This window comes from Lissotriton vulgaris, chromosome 1_1 (assembly GCF_964263255.1).
Source record: "Lissotriton vulgaris chromosome 1_1, aLisVul1.2, whole genome shotgun sequence".
NCBI lineage: Eukaryota > Metazoa > Chordata > Amphibia > Caudata > Salamandridae > Lissotriton > Lissotriton vulgaris.
The window spans coordinates 69,665,034-69,686,387 of NC_141685.1; the positions used below are offsets into that span (position 1 = coordinate 69,665,034).

Consider the following 21,354-nt stretch of genomic DNA (forward strand, 5'->3'; position numbering starts at 1 on the left):
GTGATACCTCTTGCATTACCGAAGGGTGCTGTTTGAGTGTACCACCACCCCATGGGGTTTTAATAAACTTGTTCTTTGCATTTTACAGTTTCCGTGCCAACAGTTCTTGTGTAAGTGGGTAATCTCTGGAGCGTGTAGGCCTTGGGAACCCCGGAATACTTCAGGTGTAGGGCTTCTCAAACCCTGATGCACTCACTCGAGGATCCCTCGGCGGTCGTGCTGGAAGCACAATGCAGGCTTGTGAAGATGGCCGGCTTCAGGTGTCTCGTCGCACCCACGGGTCCCAGCTGTGCTGTGGAGGCAGGTTGAGGTCAGAGAGGTCTGAAGATCCGGTTCTCGTCGAGCTGGGCAGTCTTGTTCCTGGAGGAAGGACGTTGCAGCAAACCGCAAAGATGCTTGATGGTGCCTGCGGAGCAGGATGGTCACTCCCCGACCATAGGGGAGATTCTTCCATCTTCTGAGGAGCAGAACGTCGAAGGGTCAAGAGTTTCTTCTTCTGAAGTTGTCAAGAGTAATCTAATTTCTAAGAGACCATCTCCTACCTTTATCCGGCTAAAGGGGGCTGCACTATGACTAGGTCCCTCCCCTGGGTGGGACCAGGAAGGGGGGTGGTTACACCCCCTTTCCTTTGTCAGGTTTCGCACCAGAGCTGGAGCAGGAGTGCCCCAGCGACTGGTTTGAACCAGTGTATGCACGGGACACCTTGTGTGCCCCAGGCATGTCTCATTCTATTCAGCCTGGTCCTCCCTAATACACAAAGTCCTGTCTGGGGTGGTGCTGGCACCTCCCCGGACAGGAAGCCCTTTGTCCAAGCCTCCCTCGCTGGAAGGACTCCCAGCAGCAGGAGGTCAGACTTGTGTCTGTGGTGGCAGCATCCATTTTGTGATGCTGAGGCTCTGGTTAAGTTTAACTGGGGTTCTGGTTCTGTACATGTCTTGACCCTCTAGAAGGGTGGAATGCTACCCCCGTTTCCAGAACTGCCGAGGGGGTAGTATTCCAATTCGTATGACACCTTACTCGATATGTTTTGATAATGCTATACCTAAGTTGGCAAATAACCGCGAGGATTATAATGCACTTAAGAGTATATGATATAGCGTTATCATGGAAACAGCCTAAGGACATGGTTCCGAAAGCTGCAGACAGGCTCAGCTCATGCTAGAGCACAATCTCACATATTTCCAAGCACTCTGCCTCCAGGATTGATGAGGCCTACCATAGGAGTGACTTATAGGAATCTATGTGTCCATTTTAGGTTAGATATAGGTATACTATATCTATAGCAAAGGGTGATTACACCACCTTGCCCCAGCTGTACTACCAGCCAGTTGTGTCAGTTTTGGGATGGCCAGCCAGGGGTGGCATAATACATGCTGCAGCCCCTGGTAGGCCCTGGGTATACCTATGCCCTGGGTACTTAAGGTACACTGTACAGGGGCTGATAAGGTGACCCAGTATCCAATCAGATATGTACCTAGGGTACATGGAGTCCATTTTAACAGAGAGAGCAGGAAGCCTGGGGCCCTGAATAGCAGGATCCCAGGCCAACTATGTCGAAAACCAGCTAAACACTAGGCAAAAAAGTTGGGGGCAACCATAGTCAGGTATCCACCTTCTTACACAGAATTTTGAAACGAATTGAGGGCCCCTGTCGGAAATTATTTTACTGGGAAGGCCATGTAGTTTTACAATATGGTTTAAGAACACTTCACTAAATTCTGTAGCTGTTGGTAGTTTTTGTAAGGGAATAAAGTGCCCCATTTTAGACAAAATATCCACAACTACTAAAATTCCAGTGAAGTTATGGGATTTAGGCAAATCTGTGATGAAGTTCAAACTGATAGTATGCCAGGGAAGCGGAGGTATGGGCAATGGTTGTAAAAGACCTTTAGGGGATGGATGGGAGGACTTTTATCGTGCGCACACTGGGCAGGCTTTTATATATTGTTGGACGTCCAAGGGACAAGGGGGAGATGGTTGTTCACCTTCTTAATGGAGGGTGGAAGACAGGTATCAATGGCATGTAAAAGTCACTTTTGGACGACACCCGAAAGAGTGATAGACATTTGTTTTGTGATAGGAGCATTGGAAGACAGAATCTTATTGAGAGCTTCAATGTCCAGTTTTCCCCAGTTCATAGTTGGTTTCCTGATGCTAGGTGCGGCTACAGGTGAGTTCACTGAGATCTCGAAACTCAAGCCGATCACAAAGTGATCAGACCAACATAAGGGAAGAGCTGGTGGGCTTTGAATGTTGGATAAACTGAAGAAAATAGGGTCCAGTAGGTGGCCGGCCACATGATAGGGACTGGAGTTGCAAAGTGCGATATTCAATGCTGCCAGATCAGAGATAAAAGAAGCGCTATTAGTACATGCAGAGTCATCCAAACGTAAGTTAAGGTCGCCCAAGATGGAGAAGTTGGCGGCATTTAAGAGAAAAGGGGTTATTAGGTCAGGAAAGGATGAAGCCCATGGACCGGACGGCCCAGGGGGATGATAAACTAGTATGCCTGAGAAGGTGAACGTAGGGGTCAGGGCAAGCTTAAATAAAGCTGCCTCACAGCTCCTAAATGGCAGGTCTTCAAATTTGCACATGTAGGACTTTTTATAAATTATAGCAATGCCACCACCTGTCTTGGAGTCCCTGTCTTTCCTGACTATAGCATAGTTAAACAGTAAAGCTGCAGCCACATCAGGGCCAGAGCTCATGTGCTGCCATGTTTCAGTAAGAAACATTGCGTAAAATAAATAGTAACTAGTAAATCCAGTATTTGTAAAGCGCACAGCTACCCGGAGGCATCCTGGCGCTGGGGGCCATTGGGAAGATTAAGCGAGCTGCACGCGTCCGATCTGGGGCCATTGAGTAGGGGTTAGGCAGGACACTTGCAGCGACTAGAGCGCTTCCCGGAGGGAGAGTGTGGCCGAACAAAATGGCCACCCGGGCAGGAACAGCTCCTCAAAGTACAAGTGCAGGAAAAAAATGAGTATAACACCCTCAGTAAAGCAGAAAAATAATGCAACAGCAAGCAACAAAACTATAAGCATCCCTAACCCTAGAAAGGTAGAAAATGGTTTTGGCAGCCACCGAACATGACTACCCCGTCTCCCTCCCGGAATTGTGGTAACAAATCTATAGCCCTTTCGCTCAGTCACTCGTGCTTTCTCTCAGAGAAATATATAAGGAATACAAAGCAGACCTTGCAGGCAAATGAAAACAGAGCTTTAGTACTTCTTAATACTCTTAAAGACAAAAACTTGGCTGCTTCTGTTTTTATTGTATATACCATCTTTATGTTTTTTTTATAGACTGTGCTGTATCTTTTTGACATCCCGGTCTGCAGCGGGACTTCCCCGATTGAGCAGAGTAAGTCTTTCAAGCCCCACATCCAGAGCTGTAAGGGCAAATTAGCAGACTAGTTGTTTGGAACCTGTTTTTTTTATTTAGCGACTTATGTGTAGTCATCACAAACATTACTCCTGCTTGGGGATTTTAATTATCATGGAGAAGATTTTTTAGATATGGAAGTAGCAAAACTGTTATCAGACTTAAAGACTTGAGGACTGCAACAAAAGATTACAGGCCCTACTCACTCGGCACGCCACAATCTTGGACTTAATCTTCACCACCTCTACTGCACTGACTTGTGAAGCCCATGCCTTTGACGTGGACTGACCACTCATTACTCTTCACCACCTCTACTGCACTGACTTGTGAAGCCCATGCCTTTGACGTGGACGGACCTCTCATTAATCTTCACCACCTCTACTGCACTGACTTGTGAAGCTCGTGCCTTTGACGTGGACTGACCTCTCATTAATCTTCACCACCTCTACTGCACTGACTTGTGAAGCCCATGCATTGACGTGGACTGACCACTCATTACTCTTCTTTCAAATACCTAAAGCTGGGTTGCCTGAGTAACAAGACCTGAGCAAAAGAGTCTCTTGGCAATGGCAGCGCATTACTCCTATCGCTGAAAAATTGGATTTCTCTGTAACCTCAAAGGAACAAGACATAAACCACACCTTGGCGGGCTAGTGTTCGGCTTTAAATTCTGCCTTTGATAACATTGCTCCTTTTAGAACGCATTCTAATAATAAACACAGGACTCGCGCCCTTTGGTATCCTACAAAGCTGAGCCCGGAAAAGTCACTATGTAAAAATCTAGAGTGGCATTTAACTATTCTCTGTTCTTACCAGACTGTTGCTGCTGTCGCCGTTAGGCTTTCCAGACTTTCTACCCTCGCCTTTTGCTGACACCCGGCCTCCCTGTGTCCCAGGAGGGATTGACCGCCCTCCCGCAACGCTACAACTTGCAGCACCCGCTTCGCGGGCGCTGCTGCGCGGTGAGTGGCGTGGGGTCGAGGCTGGGATAGCACTCGCGCTGTTGGGTCTGTCCCAGGAGGAGGAGCACCGAGATAACATCGAGGGAGCGCGCCGCAGGGACTCAAAAGACCAGGAGTCCCTGCGCTGCACAGGTGTGCACGGGCGCGCCCCCAGGAAGACACGCCCCCTGCTTGTCCAGCCTATTTAAGCGGGAAACTGTGTAGCCTCCAGCGGGATTCTCTGTTCTTACCAGACTGTTGCTGCTGTCGCCGTTAGGCTTTCCAGACTTTCTACCCTCGCCTTTTGCTGACACCCGGCCTCCCTGTGTCCCAGGAGGGATTGACCGCCCTCCCGCAACGCTACAACTTGCAGCACCCGCTTCGCGGGAGCTGCTGCGCGGTGAGTGGCGTGGGGTCGAGGCTGGGAGAGCACTCGCGCTGTTGGGTCTGTCCCAGGAGGAGGAGCACCGAGATAACATCGAGGGAGCGCGCCGCAGGGACTCAAAAGACCAGGAGTCCCTGCGCTGCACAGGTGTGCACGGGCGCGCCCCCAGGAAGACACGCCCCCTGCTTGTCCAGCCTATTTAAGCGGGAAACTGTGTAGCCTCCAGCGGGATTCTCTGTTCTTACCAGACTGTTGCTGCTGTCGCCGTTAGGCTTTCCAGACTTTCTACCCTCGCCTTTTGCTGACACCCGGCCTCCCTGTGTCCCAGGAGGGATTGACCGCCCTCCCGCAACGCTACAACTTGCAGCACCCGCTTCGCGGGCGCTGCTGCGCGGTGAGTGGCGTGGGGTCGAGGCTGGGAGAGCACTCGCGCTGTTGGGTCTGTCCCAGGAGGAGGAGCACCGAGATAACATCGAGGGAGCGCGCCGCAGGGACTCAAAAGACCAGGAGTCCCTGCGCTGCACAGGTGTGCACGGGCGCGCCCCCAGGAAGACACGCCCCCTGCCTGCAAAACCTCCTTATAATCAGCAGTTTACCGCTTAGCGGGACGCGAGCGGGACGCCGAGCGAAGCCCGGGCAAAGGGCGGGCCCTCTGTGGCCCTCAGAGGCCAGAAGAGGCTGGGCTGGGCCACCCCCCTGAAAAATCGTTCTTTACAACTCTTGAACCAGGCTTCTAGTCGGTTATATCCGCTCTAGTAAAATCTACCATCTGTACATAGCACTACAGATTATGAGGAAGACCACCAAGAAGCCCAAGATGCCCACTTTAAGATCGAGCGCAAAAAATAAAACGGATCCTCCACCGCCATTACCAACACTGACTGCGATTGACAAAATGCTCAAACAAACAATAGGGGCAGTGTCAAATGCCATTGCAGATACTGAAAGAAGAATGTCACTTCCACCCGTGACAATTATTCAGGAAACCCAGGAATCCCTCATCAACCTGACCGAGGCTTCTCGAGATTTGGTAGAGGAATTCGACACCAGCTTGCCCCTTTCTCCCTCTTCTTTCGCTGACCTACCTTGTGCGCAGGTCTCTGCAGATATTCGCAGCGAGAGATCTGTTGTACAAACACACAACCATATTAACGCTCCCTGCAGCATTGAGAAAAATCTGCACAAGGAAGGCCCTAAACGTGGGGGGAAAAAGGGATCCTCAAAAGGATCCTCTAAAACTAGAAATCACAACCTGGTTACACCAATAAACCCACCTGCCTCGGGAATACCGTGTTGGATCACCAACATGGTGGCTGACCTTAAAACGGACCTCGAACACTCCATTACTGTGCTGCTAAAACCCCTCATAGCAAAAATAGACAGACTAACCTCAATTGTAAACAACAGAGGGAATGGCACAAAAACCCAACCAGGGCAAGAAGGCGGTTTAAGAAAACAGACCGACGTTACATCCCATAGCCAAACTAAGGACAAGGTCCCTACGATCCCTGATGCGCCCACAAAAACCCCAAACAGAGCCAGTCAAAAAAGTATTAAAGATAACCAAAAGGTTTCCTCCACACCAGACAGAGGGAAAAGCAGTAAAAAAACAACTACTGAAAACAACAAATCAAACCCAGGACCTCCCCAAACGTTGGAAGTAAACAACATCCAAACCCCCAACGTGAACCCAAAGCCTCCGCCCACTGCACCAACTAAAGAAAACAAAACATCTACTCGCTTTAGGTCAATTAACCTCCCGCCTGAAGCACTGCCCTATGTAGTGGTGTTAACAGGAGTTCCACCTCTAAGGGAAGGCCAACGGGAAACCCAAATAGAACTGAAAAATAAATGCGCACAGTGGCTACAAATACACAGACCCTTGCCCCCCAATGTTTTTGGGGAAATCTTGTCTGTAAGAAGAGGGGAGTGGATCGGCAAAGGCACCAAGACCATAGCAGGGGATATAATTACGATAAACTTTAGAGATATGGACGCAGTTAATTTTATCTGTAGTGCCCCACCTAGCTATACCCGATCACAGATCCACCCGGTACACTTGTCTTATTTCTATCCCTTTGCACCCCAAAGAATCAGGCAGAACAACAGAACCTTCCCTAAAAACTTACCATATCCTGGTACCCACTATGGTCCACCACAATGGCAAAGACCAAACTTTGCCGTGCCAAACTACGACTCCTCCCTAATGCAATATGCACACTGGAACAGATTCGGTGCGCTGGAAGAGGTCGATTGACAGGGATGGGACAATCAGTCCCCCAAGACTGAGAGGTTGAAGGTGGAAAATCTACCACTAACAGGAATGGAAACGGGGATGGACAATGAAATAGCTGACGTGCCCGACAGTGGAGGATACACCAAAATTCCGAATACCAGCCTTGGAAGAGAAAAAGGGACAAACCCACCAAATATTCTTAGCGACACTCATTCCAACAATGCCACCCTAACAGAAACAAGCAAACAGGTTATGCCCCTACCAGATGAACCAAAAAGAACCACTAAAGAAATGACGCCAGCAAATCTACTAATAGCATCCTGGAACATTGCAGGACTAGCGGCCAAGTTCGAATCACAGGAATGGCTGAGCTACATCAAAAAATTCCAAATCATTTGCCTGCAGGAAACTTGGGCTCTTGAATTAAATGACTACAGCCTGGAAGGATACAAAAGCTTTTGTCTCCCAGCCAAAAAAGTAACTTCTGGGAGAGCAAGTGGGGGTCTGGCCATATATGTCAACCTAGACATTAAGGGCACCTGGAGTAACATCAAATGGGCATCACACAACCTACAAGTTCTAAGGTTCACCTCAGCAAGAATAACCCTCTTCCTAGTTAATTGGTACAACTCCCCAGCACTGATGGAGAGGGGAAAAGCCATTTTTGAATTAGAGGAATGCTTAAGAAACTTAAACCTTTTACACAAGACACCAAATGAACTGAGCGTAATACTAACGGGAGATTTTAACTGTCATTTATGCGACAAACTAAAACCTTTTAATAAAGACTGGTCAAGATGCACTTTAATGAAAGGCCCGCATTTTGCACATACAAAAGAGGGATGGGATTTGGAGAGATTAACGAAAAGGAACAACTTAACCCAAACGCTAGACCTTGTGGCATTGGGCGAACTAGGAGAACTGACACCAACGTACAAAGGAAGAGGGTGCCACTCCTACATTGATTTTATTCTAGTCTCGCCCATCCTAAAAAGAAACATTACCAACACTAAAATAGAGGCCAGCAGTTTTAGTGATCATAACCCGGTCTTTATTGCAATCGAAGGTTTTGATTTTAACACATGCCCAAAGAAACCTGACACCGTGGAAAAAGCTGTGGATCAGGGAAGAAGAATTAAATGGGCAAAAATTGATGGGGTCAGTTTTTATAAAAAATTACTAATAGATGCTAAAGATGCAATTGACAAATGCTTAGACCCAAGTGTATGCGGAGACCGGGTGGTCAAGGCTTTCGAAGAAATCGCACAACACGTAAATAATTCACTAACGACCACGGGATCTAATAAAATGAACTCAAATCCCCGCTGGTTCGATGCGAACTGCACCAAGGCGCTTAAAAAACTGAAGGATAGCCTCCACTGTAAACCAAGGGATAAGATCAGGCTGACAAAGAGCAGAGCGGAGTATAAAAAGGCCCTGAAAATCCGCAAGCAAAACCTACAAAACCAGGCCTGGGAGGACTTAAGGGACGCCGCCGAAAGAAAAGACATTGTTAGCTTCTGGAAAGTGATTAATTCCCCTTGCTTCCAGGACCAAGGGGCTCCAAAAATCACAAACACCATCTTACCGGAGCAATGGCAGACCCACTTCCAGAGCCTATATAACCACTCAAATCACCTAGCTCTGGAGGACACATCGAGGAAACACCAGCCGGCAAAGCTAGACTTCTCTTTGAAAGAAGTCAAAAGGGGAATAATTGGACTAAGTAAAAATAAGGCCCCGGGCCCGGACGGAATTCCACCAGACCTGTACCTGAGTCAACCTGACTTGTGGGCACCGTTACTCACCAGGGTTTTAAATGAGGCGGTGGTGGCAGGTCTACCCCAGTCCTGGTCAACGGCGACCATAGTCCCAATTTATAAGAAAGGGAACCGCGATGACCCCCAATGCTACCGACCCATATCGCTTATAGACGTGACCGCAAAAGTGCTAGGGCGAGTCATCCTACAGCGATTGCAAGATTGGGCCGAGGAACATCAAATCCTTTCAGAAATGCAATACGGCTTCAGGAAAGGCAGATCCACCACTGACCAATGTTTAAATCTTTACCTTCTGATAGCCAAATATACCATCGCTGGAAAGGGGTCCATTCACATGGGGTTTATGGACCTTTCAGCGGCCTTCGACCGTGTAAATAGGAGAAAGCTCTGGAGCATGTTAGTAGAACTAGGAGTGGACCAACCGCTAGTGGACACCTTGCAAAATCTCCACCGGAACACCACTGCAAGTGTAAGGTACAGCCAAGAGGGTAAGAAGACCGACCCCTTCACTTGCACAAGTGGAGTAAGGCAAGGTTGTATCCTTGCGCCCTTTTTGTTCTCCATTTACATTAATTCGCTGGAAAAAGACCTGCTTAATCTCAAGGTGGACTCACCCCAAATTGGTCATCGTGCGGTACCTGTGTTATTATACGCCGATGACGCGGTTCTGCTTGCTAGAACCGCCCTAGGCCTGCAAAAACTGATTGATGGGTTTGTCAGATTTATGGACAAACTAGACCTGGCAACTAATCTGGAAAAATCCTACATCATGTCCGTCGGAAAACCTACAAAAGGATCTTTTTCCTTTCACATTGGGTCGCACAAAATCGACAAAGTCCAGACCTTTTCGTATTTGGGGGTACTATTTGATCATCACCTCACTTTTAAACCCTTGGTCGAAAAACATTCTACAAAACTTGCAGCTTCAGTAGGAGCTATCATGGGATACGGGGAAAGACTGGGAAAATGGTCCCCGGAACAAATCTTGAACCTTTACAGGGCAATTTGTTGCGCGAAAGTCTCCTATGGCGCAGAAGTGTGGGGCTTCTTGGACAGTAAAGCCCAGCAGATACAGACTGAAGAAAACAAATTCATGAGGAGAATTTTGAAGGTCCCTCAGAGTGTACCGGCCCACATAATCCATGAAGAACTAGGAGAACTCTTCATAGAAGATAAAATCAAAATTAAACCCCTCCTGGCATGGGTCAAAATATGGACTAACCCAGAGGCCGCCCTCACAAGACAAATCATCGAGGACTGCCTCAAAAAAGATAAAGGTGACATCATCCCTTGGCTGAACTATGTAAAGAAATCCCTAGCCGAAATCGATTGCATAAACTTTTTCACATCCCCAGACTCCATAACACCTGAGAGTAAATCATTGGTAAAGAACCTCTTCTTGGCACAGCTCAAGCTATTAAGAGCAGAAAAAGAAAATTGTAAACCCACAAATTCCACCTATAACGAACTCACAGTAAAGCATGGAATGGAACCGTATTTAAGAGTCATGTTTAACGCCCAGGACCGCTTTGTCATGACACGGTTCAGACTAAACATGCTACATCATATTCTTGCGGTCCCGGCAGGGTTTACTCACACACTGGCGGAGAAGGGTACCTGCGGCTGCGACCACAGGTCTCCGCAGGATACCCTTCATTTCGTCCTATTGTGCCCATTTTATACTATGCCTAGACGTAAGTTCCTGGTGGGGATTTTGAAAGACATAAAACCTAAACATGCAAGAACGGCTCTGAGATTCCTACAGGAAGCAGAGGACGCATATACCCTCTTTTGCACCATAAATTTTATTCGTGTAGCGATAAGACTAAGAAATACTAGAGAAAATTGACCATTGACATTTGCCTGTTCCCATGATGAGTCAAATTGCACGAACATTTTAATCAAGGACTCCCGTATTTAGTGATTTATTTATGTGTTACACTAAAAGCTTTTTATGTGTGTATTTTATGTGTGTATTTTGTATCTGTGCTTTTATGGTGTCTTTTTAAGAACCGAATAAAGATTATAAATTGAACTACCAACCCTTGCGACAGAGACCAGACACCTTTATTGCGCTCTTTTTTTAGGTGCTAGATTGTTGGCTACTGTGAGGCATTTCACCAATTGTTTCTTAACGCTGATCCTATAACTAATGTCAATCGACTGGGAGATGCGTCTAGTTATATGAATAAAGTCCAGAAGGCCTTGGGTCCTTTTTGTTAAAAGGTAAGGATGTTCTATGGGATACAGCCATGGATTGTGGTATGCAGGCTGTATTTTACGTACTGCATTGGTATGCAGAGTATAAAAGCTGACAATGCTAAAACTAGTGCCCATCCTGGAATAAAAGAAGACACCTAAAAATAGCTTATCCTAAAAACCCACCTTCCAAAAACAAGGTACCAAACAAAAGGAGAATCTTAGTAGCTTCAGGTGATGTCCCTAGTGTCTGATTACTGGTGTTTGTTTAGGTTTACAGGAGTCCAGAGGTTACATAGCAAACCTTGTCTATGTATGCCGTGTATTTTTCATTCATTATTGTAGTGTTTATGTAATCCACTCATCGCTTGCCAGAAGGCGATGTATTTGGCTACAGTTGTTTATATAGCGCCAGACTAGATCAGGTCTGTGTCTCCTGCTCCACAGCTTGTACCCGTAAAAGTGCATTAATGTCTCCTTCCCTTGGAAGCAAAATCCACCTGTATTCCAGTTTAAGCATATTTATTCTCATAGAATCACTTTCAAAACCCACTGTTCCGCAAGTAAATTCAAATTCAGTCTGACCCAATTCATTTAGGGGGTTCTCCCTTCATCAGGGGGCGCTCGTGAGGAATCTATGTTGTATGTTGTGTGCGCAAAATAGTGAAATAAGAATTAACCTGCACTGCAATCTAATCCTACATATTCATAAATGAATAGTTTACTACATGTCCTGGTAGAGCCGAACCGCATGTCTGTGCTTGTGTTAAACCAGGGTCTTCGCCTTTTCAATAGTGAGAGCTACTTCTGATCTACTGCCTACATCACGTGGCTTAGCTAAGGGTAGATGAATGCCAAGCAACCTAATTGCGCCCCTAGAGCGCCCAGTCTTGCTGCAGTGAGCACATAGCATTTGTAGCACTGGGCTAACAAACATTTTCCTGTAGGGCGCTTAAGCCTTTGTAGCACTGTTAGGTTTACCTGTGGGACCCCAAGAATTTATGGTACTGGTAGGAACGGTGTATCTGTGGGGTCCCCAGGGACCCGTTTTGTTCATTTTATTCTTATTAACGAATCACATCTGAGAGGTGAGTGTTTCACTCAGGGTTGTGGCCTCTTTGTCATGCAATACATGGGATGGCATTGATCTCTCTAAGTGCGTGTGAAGACAAAAGACTTCTGTTATCTGGTGAGTTGCCCTCCTGTTCATTGGCTCCTGTCCAGATCCTGGCCCTGGTTTAACAATTCAAGATTAATGTTCAGTAGTGGCAGTCACAGTATAAGGACTGTGAGCAAGACCTGCTGTAGAGTTTTCGCTGTCCTAGGAAATATACCTGCGCTGATTGCAGTGTCCGATTTATAAAAAATTGCACACAGAGTACCCCTTAGAGGGGTCCCCTAAAATCTACCAATCCTTAGTGTGGTCACCAACTGGCCTGAGCCAGCCTGCTACCACCAGAGTGTGTTCTGTCCTCATGGGGAGAGTGCCTGTGCACTTCGAGGTCGATAACGATGCCTTTCCTGGGTGGAGGTGCTCACACCTCCCCCTGGTCAGGAAGAGCCGTCTGTGGCAAGGATTTTCAAAGGCCTTGCCGCCTTTGTAATGCGACCCCAGTCACTCCTGTTAGGTGGAGCAAGCGATCTTCCTGTCCTCACCCCCTTTTAGGCGCAAGGACAGGTGGGAAACCTTAGATACAACAGGAGAAATTTCAATTCTTGGCGACCTAAGGGCACTGCAGCCTTCTCTGCTGGTGAGGATCTGTAGAGAACTATTGTCTTGGTCCCAGTCCTACTGGCCTGTCTCCATCCCTGGGTTATCCAGAACCAAAAGGCAAGTCGTCTTGCAGCCCAGCGACCTCCAGAACCTTGGTTATGTTACTCACTCTATATTTGCAGACTTTGTGTTTTTGGTCTAATCACTCTCACTAATGTGCACCGTATTTTCGGTGTCAACACCATCGATTGAGCACTTGTTCAATAACAAGAGATTTACAAAGTACATGTGCCTTGGCAAGATAAGCAGTGTGCTGGTCATTTATTCAATCGAGTCTGTTGTTGAGCTCTGAGTTCAAGCTGCCTTTAATGTAAACAGGGTCATTGATTTGGCAGTATCAGTATCTGTAGTTAAATTAGACAAAAATGAGTTCTAATTGCCAACTCCCTGACACCCTGAATGGCCTCAACCCAATCGCCATCGCCAAGCGGGCCTAGATCTCTCTCCCACACAGCTCTCCGCGTCCCCAAGGGATCCAGAGAATTGTAGATCAACTTCCTATAGATGGTTGAGATTGCTTTTTCGGTTAGGAGATCAATTAGTAGCTGGTCCTCCAGTAGGGATGCATCAGGCAACTGCCCCCCTTCCCGGATGTGACTTAGCAGAGCGTGGCCACCTGCAAATGTCAGAACTGTTTTTAGTCACCTAATTCATACTTTTGTTAGGGATCGTGAAGGACACAAGCGCCTGTCCCCCCACACATCGCCCGGCCGCTCTAAGCTAATCAATCCCCATTTTGTGAAGCCCTGCAATACTCCCACTGCACTTATGAGATCACCACCATACAGTGGAGTAATTTCAGTCAGCTTACCTTCTCGGCCTAAATACTTGGTAGCCTCTCTCCACACCCTTAACAATGTTTGGGTATGAGTAGGTAGGGTGCACTCATACTTTCTTCGATACAGCACCGGGGTGAGGTAACCTCTCTTGCCTATGGCCAATCTATCTACCCGGTAAGCAGGATCCTCACAGTCCACAAAAACCCAGTTGTTTACTGCCCCCAGCTGTGTGGCCCAGTAATACTTGTGAATGCTCCGGACCACCAGTCCACCTTAATAAACTCCCCTCTGCAACTTACTCAGCGTGACGTGCCACCATCCCACAACAGGAGCCGAAGTTCTCAGACTACCTTTTGAAAAAAAATGTCTGGTGGGATCTTAAAGGAATTTTTTGCACAATGTACAGGAGACCCTGGAGGGTCATCACTTTAAATAGGGCCACCCAGCCCAGTAAGGAGAGGGGGAGTGCCCGCAAGTGTGGGGGATCCCAGCGAAGACTGTCTAATTTCGGGAGTGTGTTCCTGCCTGTGCTCTCTTGTAATGAACACAACCAAATATTTAAAGCCATGTAGTGCCACCCGAACTGTGCAACTAGAGTGCAGCCGCAGGGTCCCTGCAACCATCAGGAATATTAAGGACTTCTTCCAGTTGATATTATCTCCTGAATAATCTCCAAGTATGTGAAAAATGTGTAGGATTCGTTCACTCGAGAAGGCTGGCTATGTGTCATATAACAAAACGTCTTAGTAGACGGAGATTCTCACATCCCACTCCTGATCAACTGGAATACCCTATATGAGAGGTCCTAGTGAACCCAAACATGTGTGAAGAGCATAGGAGACAAGGAACATCCCTGTCAGACGGCAAAGACTCGGTAGACTCGGTAGACAGTATTATTGAGGCGCATGCTCGCTAGAGGGGCCACATACAAGAGCTTAACAGCAGCGCCACTGGTTCAGCAAAGGAATCCCCTGTTGCATATGGTACTCCATTAAGGTGTCGGAGATTTACGCGCGTTCCCTGGTGTGGCATAAAGCCCGATTGATCAGGATGAACCATTGTTGCAATTACTGTCCGCAGTCAGATCGCCAGGGCCTACGCAAGGACCTTAGTCTCAAAATTAAGCGGGGAGATAGGTCTATAAGACCCACACTCAGTTGCTGGTTTGTCCTTTTTGAGATGACCGCCACCTCAGACGTTCTTTGGTCCTCTGGGAGACGCCCTTATTTTCAGGCAGTCTGAAACCTCCTCTGAAGGCACTCCCTGATTTTATCCTTCATGCTTTTATATAATTCTAAGGGGAGCTCATCAGGCCCCGTCGCGTGCCCTGTTTGCAAGGTTCCTGTTGTCTTATTTATTCAGTCTACTGTCAGGTCTTGGTCTAGTGCGTCTCGGTCCTCATTCGTTAGCATTGACAGGGTCAGGTCTTTCAGGAAGTCTCTCCCAGTATTTCCGTCCCCTTGTTGTCAGTGTCCTCAAGGATCCAGTTCCGTCCTTTTGTCTTGTCTCTCTAACCATGCAAGCAACTCATTGGCTTTATCACCGACATCATAGAGACAATGCTGGGTAGCCAGCACACGAGTGCCCGCTATTTTCCATTAGTGCTCTTAATGTGTGCTACTTCAGTTGATGGTGTAATGGGAGAGAAACTGATTCCCCACTTGCCAACCCAACTTCCAGGAAAGCACATTCCTTGTCCTGAGCCTCGCACTTCAATTTAAGTTCCTTCGACATTCTCCCAATCAAGGCTTGTGTCTGGCAGCGAATCACTGCCTTAAATTCACCCTGTAGCATGCAAGCTGATTCAACAGGCCGCCCGTTCTCCTTAAAATAGAATTCTGCTCTATCTCTCATACGAGCTTTGTACGTCTTGTCTTTTAAATATCTCGGATCAACCCTTGGGGGTAGGATGAAGTCCACAACCGGACCATTGAGTTGCACCTCCACCAGAGAATGGTCTGAGAGTCCCCCTGCTATGTGCGTAGCAGCTCTAAAATCAACTTTATGGACAGTCTGGGTGAAAGGAAGATGCAGGCATGCCAGACTACCATGTGCTATGGACAGGTGTGTCCGGTTCTGATACCCTCTTCCCCTCTAGGGGCATTTAGGAGTACCATGAATATAGTTTAGGTGCAGTTCTGTCACTCCAGTCACCCCAATGCGTATATGCTCTGTCGTAAGCGTCTTGTCTTTCCACAGGATGAGTCAGTCTTGTCTGGGTCTCTTTCCTGTTTCCCGGCACTTGAATGGCACGCCTGAACGCCTGAGAGAGCAGTGACCCACCAGCAGGCTTTTGTGGAGCGCTTTTGTCCTGGATGTAAGGCTGCATTCAGTAGGGCACCCACTTTTCTTTGCCTTTGCCTGAAGATCAGCAGTCCCAAGGTAGCAGTCACACCTGGCCTGTCTGTAAGTGCAGCCTCTCTGGAGGACCGACCGTCAGCAATTGAGCCCACACTATGGCCGGCTGGACCACAGGCGTAAGCTCAGACAGGCTGTTCGACACTGGAGTAGTTGTAGTCCCTCATGGACCTCTGACACAGAGCAGTCAGAAATTCAGCAGATAAAAGCCCAAAACATGCTCTCCAGGAATCTTGTAGATTCAGACCCTGTTGTGTTAGGAATTTGGCAAATGCAACCTTGAACACGCCGTTGGCAGCACACAATCGTCCAACTGGGCCTCAACAATCACTTTGTCGTAGAGATTTATTTTCTTCCTTGAACTGTTGGGAGAGTCTTGGCGGGGCGGGAAATCCCTCAGACTAGCTGGTCCTGCTGGATGGCTTTCCGGCCCGCCCTACAGATAACGAGGATGTGTCAGACCTTGCTTCTTCCAGGACAGCCTTGTCCTCCCTTCCCTTTCTTACCAGACAGGCAGGCTTCTAGGCAGACTTCTAGGCTCTTCAGGACAGGTACACAGCTTCTCCATTAAGTAATTCAGCCTGAAGGTGATGTCCCCTCAACTTAGATAGGCTGACACCAGCCCTGGTGTCACAGCAGGCACCTGAGTACTTTGTAGAGCACTTTATTCCTTGGTATCAGAGGACTTTGAACTAGGGTATAAAAGAGGGATAGATGGTCCCACTTGCATACACAACTGGCAGGCAGGAGATGCAGTTTACTCTGTGGCACTTTCACATTGCATTTATGCTACGCACACCGACACCCTAAACACGCACTTGATGTTAGTGCAAAGTCTGGGCACAGGCATAGAAATGGAGCATGTTACAAGTCCATAGGGTGCATGTATCCTTTGTGAGCTTAATAAAATGTTGAAAATTCTATAAATCCTCACTCCTACATCCAAGTACTCTCAGGCTACCATTCTACACTCGGCTCTGTCTGAAAAACAGCTCAACATTTTCAAAATTCTGCAACTCTGCATTGATTTGGCTTGTAAATTATATTTTTGGAAATTTTCATGTATTAACTGTTTAATTTTAATACTATAGGTGATTGAAATTGCTCACAAAGAAAGCAAGATTTAGCACCAGGCAACTGAAGTCAGTGCCATAAGAAGGATTATTTTGAAAAACTGAAGGACATCCAGCCTTCTACGTTTAAACAATTTCCAAAATCTAGGTGTGGCGAGGAAGTGGGAGCTGAGGAAAGTACTATACCTGTAAGTGAAGTCTCTAATTTAGTATTTCATTAACCCAGAGCAAAGCCATATCAGTGCACAGAATAACGTTCATCTAAAACATCATGTAATTCTAGAGAGGAAGCACACACATTGCATAAAAGAAAGTTATAACAAAAGGTTTCTTCTGCAGACCATCAAAGAAGAGACGCTGTGAGAAGACTCCGAAGCTGACACGTTAACAACCGAAAGATTGGAAAATCACCTTTCTTCAACAACAGTTTTTAACCAGTTACACAAGTTTGAGACTATCTGACTCTGGGTAGAAAACCACGCCCCACTCTGCTCACTCTTGCGAAAACCTTACAAATACACCACTTTATTGTGTTCATGACCATCTCAGATTGTTTCCTTTTTATTGTGTACTGTTCTGTAATTCTATGTAAATCGCCTCAACATTATCTGCTGTGCGTGAATGATATGTAAAACTGTTAAAGATAAAAATGGATTAAATGAGCACAGTTGTGCTATAGGTAATGTAAATACATCCTCGTCTTCAGAACTACAAATCTTTACCTTACACCAAACAAAGAAAGGGTAAAAGGAACTGATGTTCTGCAACTGGTGATCCACGATAGTACTGTGCATGTTCTAACACCCTCAGTTACTGCCATTACTTCAGTGCAAAAAGGTACTTATCAGTTTAATTATTAAATACCAGACTAACACCTTATCATTGCATTGTTAAGAACCTATACAAATAGATTTGAGAAAATCTTCAGTCACAAAATAAGTTGCTGCCGGATAGGCTATAACCTAAAGACTATTATCTGCTAGAAACATTTCGACAGGTGTTACAGGGCTGCTTCAAGACATAGTTTGCTCAATTCAAGTGTTAAGAAGATTACACACAATTTCTTTTAGAGATAAATGCTGAACATTATCTAAACAAACCTGACTCTAAAATCGGGTTCCCTCTTACCGTGGCATATAAGCAAGAGAAAACTAATCGCAGAGATATTAACACTAGATATACACCTTATAAAAATACGGACTGTGAGACCAAATTCAGTGTTCAAAACCACCTCAATGAAGGCAAAATAACCTAATTTGGGGGGAAAAGTTACATGTGCCAAAAAAGATACAGCCATAAATCTTATCTCACAGAATTTGACAGAATGCATACTGGGGGAATCCACTCTCAGTGCAAAGTATGCCAAAAAACTTTCAGGCGTAAATCTTATCTCACTGAGCATATGAGAATCCACACTGGGGAAAACCACTCTCCGTGCAAAGTATGCCAAAAAACTTTCAGGCGTAAATCTTATCTCACTGAGCATATGAGAATCCACACTGGGGAAAAACCTTATCAGTGCTCTGAATGCCAGAAAAGTTTTAGTTTCAAAGCGACTCTAAATGAACATGCATTAACCCACTCTGGGGAAAAACTTTACCAGTGCGCTGAATGCCAAAAAAGTTTCTGCCGTAAATCTAAACTCACTAAACATATGAGATCCCACTCTGGTGAAAAACCTTATCAGTGCGCTGAATGCCAGAAATGTTTCAGTGACAAAGGAGGACTCACTCTACATACAAGGACCCACACTGGGGAAAAACCTTATCAGTGCTCTGAATGCCAAGAAAGGTTTTGTAACAAACAAAGTCTTTCTCGACATGCATTAACCCACTCTGTGGAAAAACCTTATCAGTGCTCTGAATGCCAGAAATGTTACAGTGACCAAAGCAGTCTCACTCGGCATATAAGAACCCACATTGGGGAAAAATCTTTTCAGTGCTCTGAATGCCAGAAATGTTTCAGTGACCAAAGCAGTCTCACTCGGCATATCAGAACCCACACTGGGTATAAACCATTTCAGTGCTCTGAATGCCATAAATGTTTCAGTTACAAAATCAGACTCACTGAACATACAAGGACCCACACTGGGGAAAACCCTTATCAGTGCTCTGAATGCCCTAAACATTTCAAACTTAAATCACTTCTAACTGCACATTTGAGATTCCACACTGGGGAAAAACCTTATCAGTGCTCTGAATGCCCAAAACATTTCAACCGTAAATCAACTCTAACTGCACATATGAGAATCCACACTGGGGAAAAACCTTATCAGTGCTCTGAATGCCAGAAAAGGTTTAGTTTCAAATCGACTCTATATAAACATGCATTTACCCACTCTGTGGAAAAACCTTATCAGTGCTCTGAATGCCGGAAATGTTTCAGTACAAAAAGTAGTCTCACACTGCACATAAGAATCCACACTGGGGAAAACCGTTATCAGTGCTCTGAATGCCAGAAATGTTTCAGTGAAAAACGCTTTCTCACAGTGCATATAAAAACCCACACAGGAGAACAACCTTATCAGTGCTCTGAATGTCAGAAATGTTTCATGAACAAATTCAGTTTCACGAAGCATATAAGAACCCACACTGGGGAAAAACCTTATCAGTGCTCTGAATGCCCAAAAGATTTCAGACTTAAATCACTTCTAACTGCACATGTGAGATTCCACACTGGGGAAAAACCTTATCAGTGCTCTGAATGCCAGAGATGTTTCAGTGAAAAAAACAGTCTCACTCAACATATAAGAATCCATACTGGGGAAAAACCTTATCAGTGCTCTGAATGCCACAAATGTTTCAGTGTAAAAAGCAATCTCATTCAGCATATAAGAACCCACACTGGGGAAAAACCTTATCAGTGCTCTGAATGCCACAAATGTTTCAGTGAAAAAATCAGTCTCATTCAGCATATAAGAATCCATACTGGGGAAAAACCTTATCAGTGCTCTGAATGCCAGAAATGTTTCAGGGAAAAAGGCAGTCTCACTTACCATATAAGAATCCACACTGGAGAAAAGCCTCATCAGTGCTCCGAATGCCTAAAATGTTTCAGCCAAAAATATCATCTCACTGAACATGTGAGAATCCACACTAGAGAAAAAAAATTATCAGTGCTCTAAATGTCAGAAAAGATTCAGAGGTAGAGATGGTTACAAGCGCCATAAGAAAACACACCATCAAAATAATTCAGTGCTCCAAGTGCCAGAAAAGAATCAATTTTAAACGCAATCTCACTCTACATGAGCAGACGCACACAGGGGAAAAACATTACCAATGCGGTGAATGCCAGAAATTCCTATTGATTGGCACAGCCTCACTTACCATAAGCGACTCCATACTGATGAAAAACCTTATGAGTGCTCTGAATGCCAGAAAAGCTGCAGAGAAAAACGCTATCTCACCATGAGAATCTCCACACTGGAGAAAATCCTTATGCCATAAAAGCTTGAATCTGAAAGACAGAGTTATGCTTCATGAGAGATCCCACTCTGGGGAAAAACATTATGAGTGCTCGAAATTCTAGCAACGTTTTGGTTACAAATTACTTCTCACTTGACATGAGCGAATTCACACGGGGGAAAAATGCCTTATGTGTGTTCTGAATGTCAGTTAAGGTTTAGTCTCGAATACAATGTCACTTCACAAGAGAGAATTCCCACTGGACTAAAGCCTTATACAGGAGGGGAAAGCCAGAAACGTTTTACTCAGAAGGGAGATCTCACTAAACATGAGAAATGCATCCACACCAGGTGAAAAGTAAGGCGTATCTTGAGTTGCAGAAAAGCTTCTAACAACCTGACTTTACATGAGAGAGCACATATTGTAGTTGCAATAGGATTCATCAAGAAACTCTTGCAGGATAACTTAGGCTGCCCGCATGCACCCTCCAAAGAAATTTCAGGCCTGGAATTATTTATTAATTGCGACCGAATCCACAATTTGAGTATCTGAAAGTTACAAAACTCTCAAGGTCTTTACTTAACACAGAGAAGTGTTAGTGCTTGCAAAAATCAACTAAATGTCAAAAAAATCACAATATTAACGTCTTAAATTTTACTTCACCCAAAAGGTTTCTACTCACCCTTGTTTCTTAACATATGACTGGTATCTATATTTTCATGGTAAGATTAAGCCTATGCGGAGTTCCTCAATGAAGAACTTCGCAAAGTGACAAAAAAACTCTGGCGGTCTGCGCAGATTTCCGCAAGCATCGTAGTGTGTAAGGGTCATGGTGTTCGTGATGATTTTGATCTCCGGGGGTTTGTCCCGCCCTGTAAAAATAATTGTGAATGGCACCATGTGCAGCACAAGAGGGTGCAGCTGCTTCTCCTCAAGTGGCCGCTTTGTCAATGCGAAGGAAGGTTTCTCAATGCGAGTGGTGTGACCGGCCACGACCACTTGCATTGAGAAATCCGACGACCCGCTTTGAGAAATCTCTC

At 45.9% G+C, this 21,354-nt stretch overlaps 1 protein-coding gene across 4 annotated transcripts; it reads left to right on the plus strand.

Annotated features, from left to right (window-relative positions):
- Positions 1-18,183: 18,183 nt before the first annotated feature.
- LOC147737341 (uncharacterized) lies at positions 18,184-20,034 on the plus strand. 4 transcript variants are annotated; one of them, XM_086925351.1, is made up of 4 exons: positions 18,184-18,600; positions 18,682-19,486; positions 19,571-19,723; positions 19,892-20,034. In XM_086925351.1, the coding sequence occupies exons 1-4, from the start codon at positions 18,184-18,186 to the stop codon at positions 20,032-20,034; spliced, it is 1,518 nt and encodes a 505-aa protein (XP_086781477.1). The 4 variants fall into 4 exon arrangements, with proteins under 4 accessions (XP_086781477.1, XP_086781387.1, XP_086781433.1 ...); XM_086925261.1 differs by having other exon boundaries at positions 18,184-18,828; positions 18,913-19,402; positions 19,571-20,034; XM_086925307.1 differs by lacking the exon at positions 19,571-19,723 and having other exon boundaries at positions 18,682-19,471; positions 19,724-20,034.
- The last annotated feature ends 1,320 nt before the right edge of the window (positions 20,035-21,354 follow it).

Excerpts from the sequence above, each read along its gene's own strand:
- LOC147737341 (XM_086925226.1), top strand. The coding sequence starts at position 18,184 with ATGTGCCAAAAAAGATACAGCCATAAATCTTATCTCACAGAATTTGAC.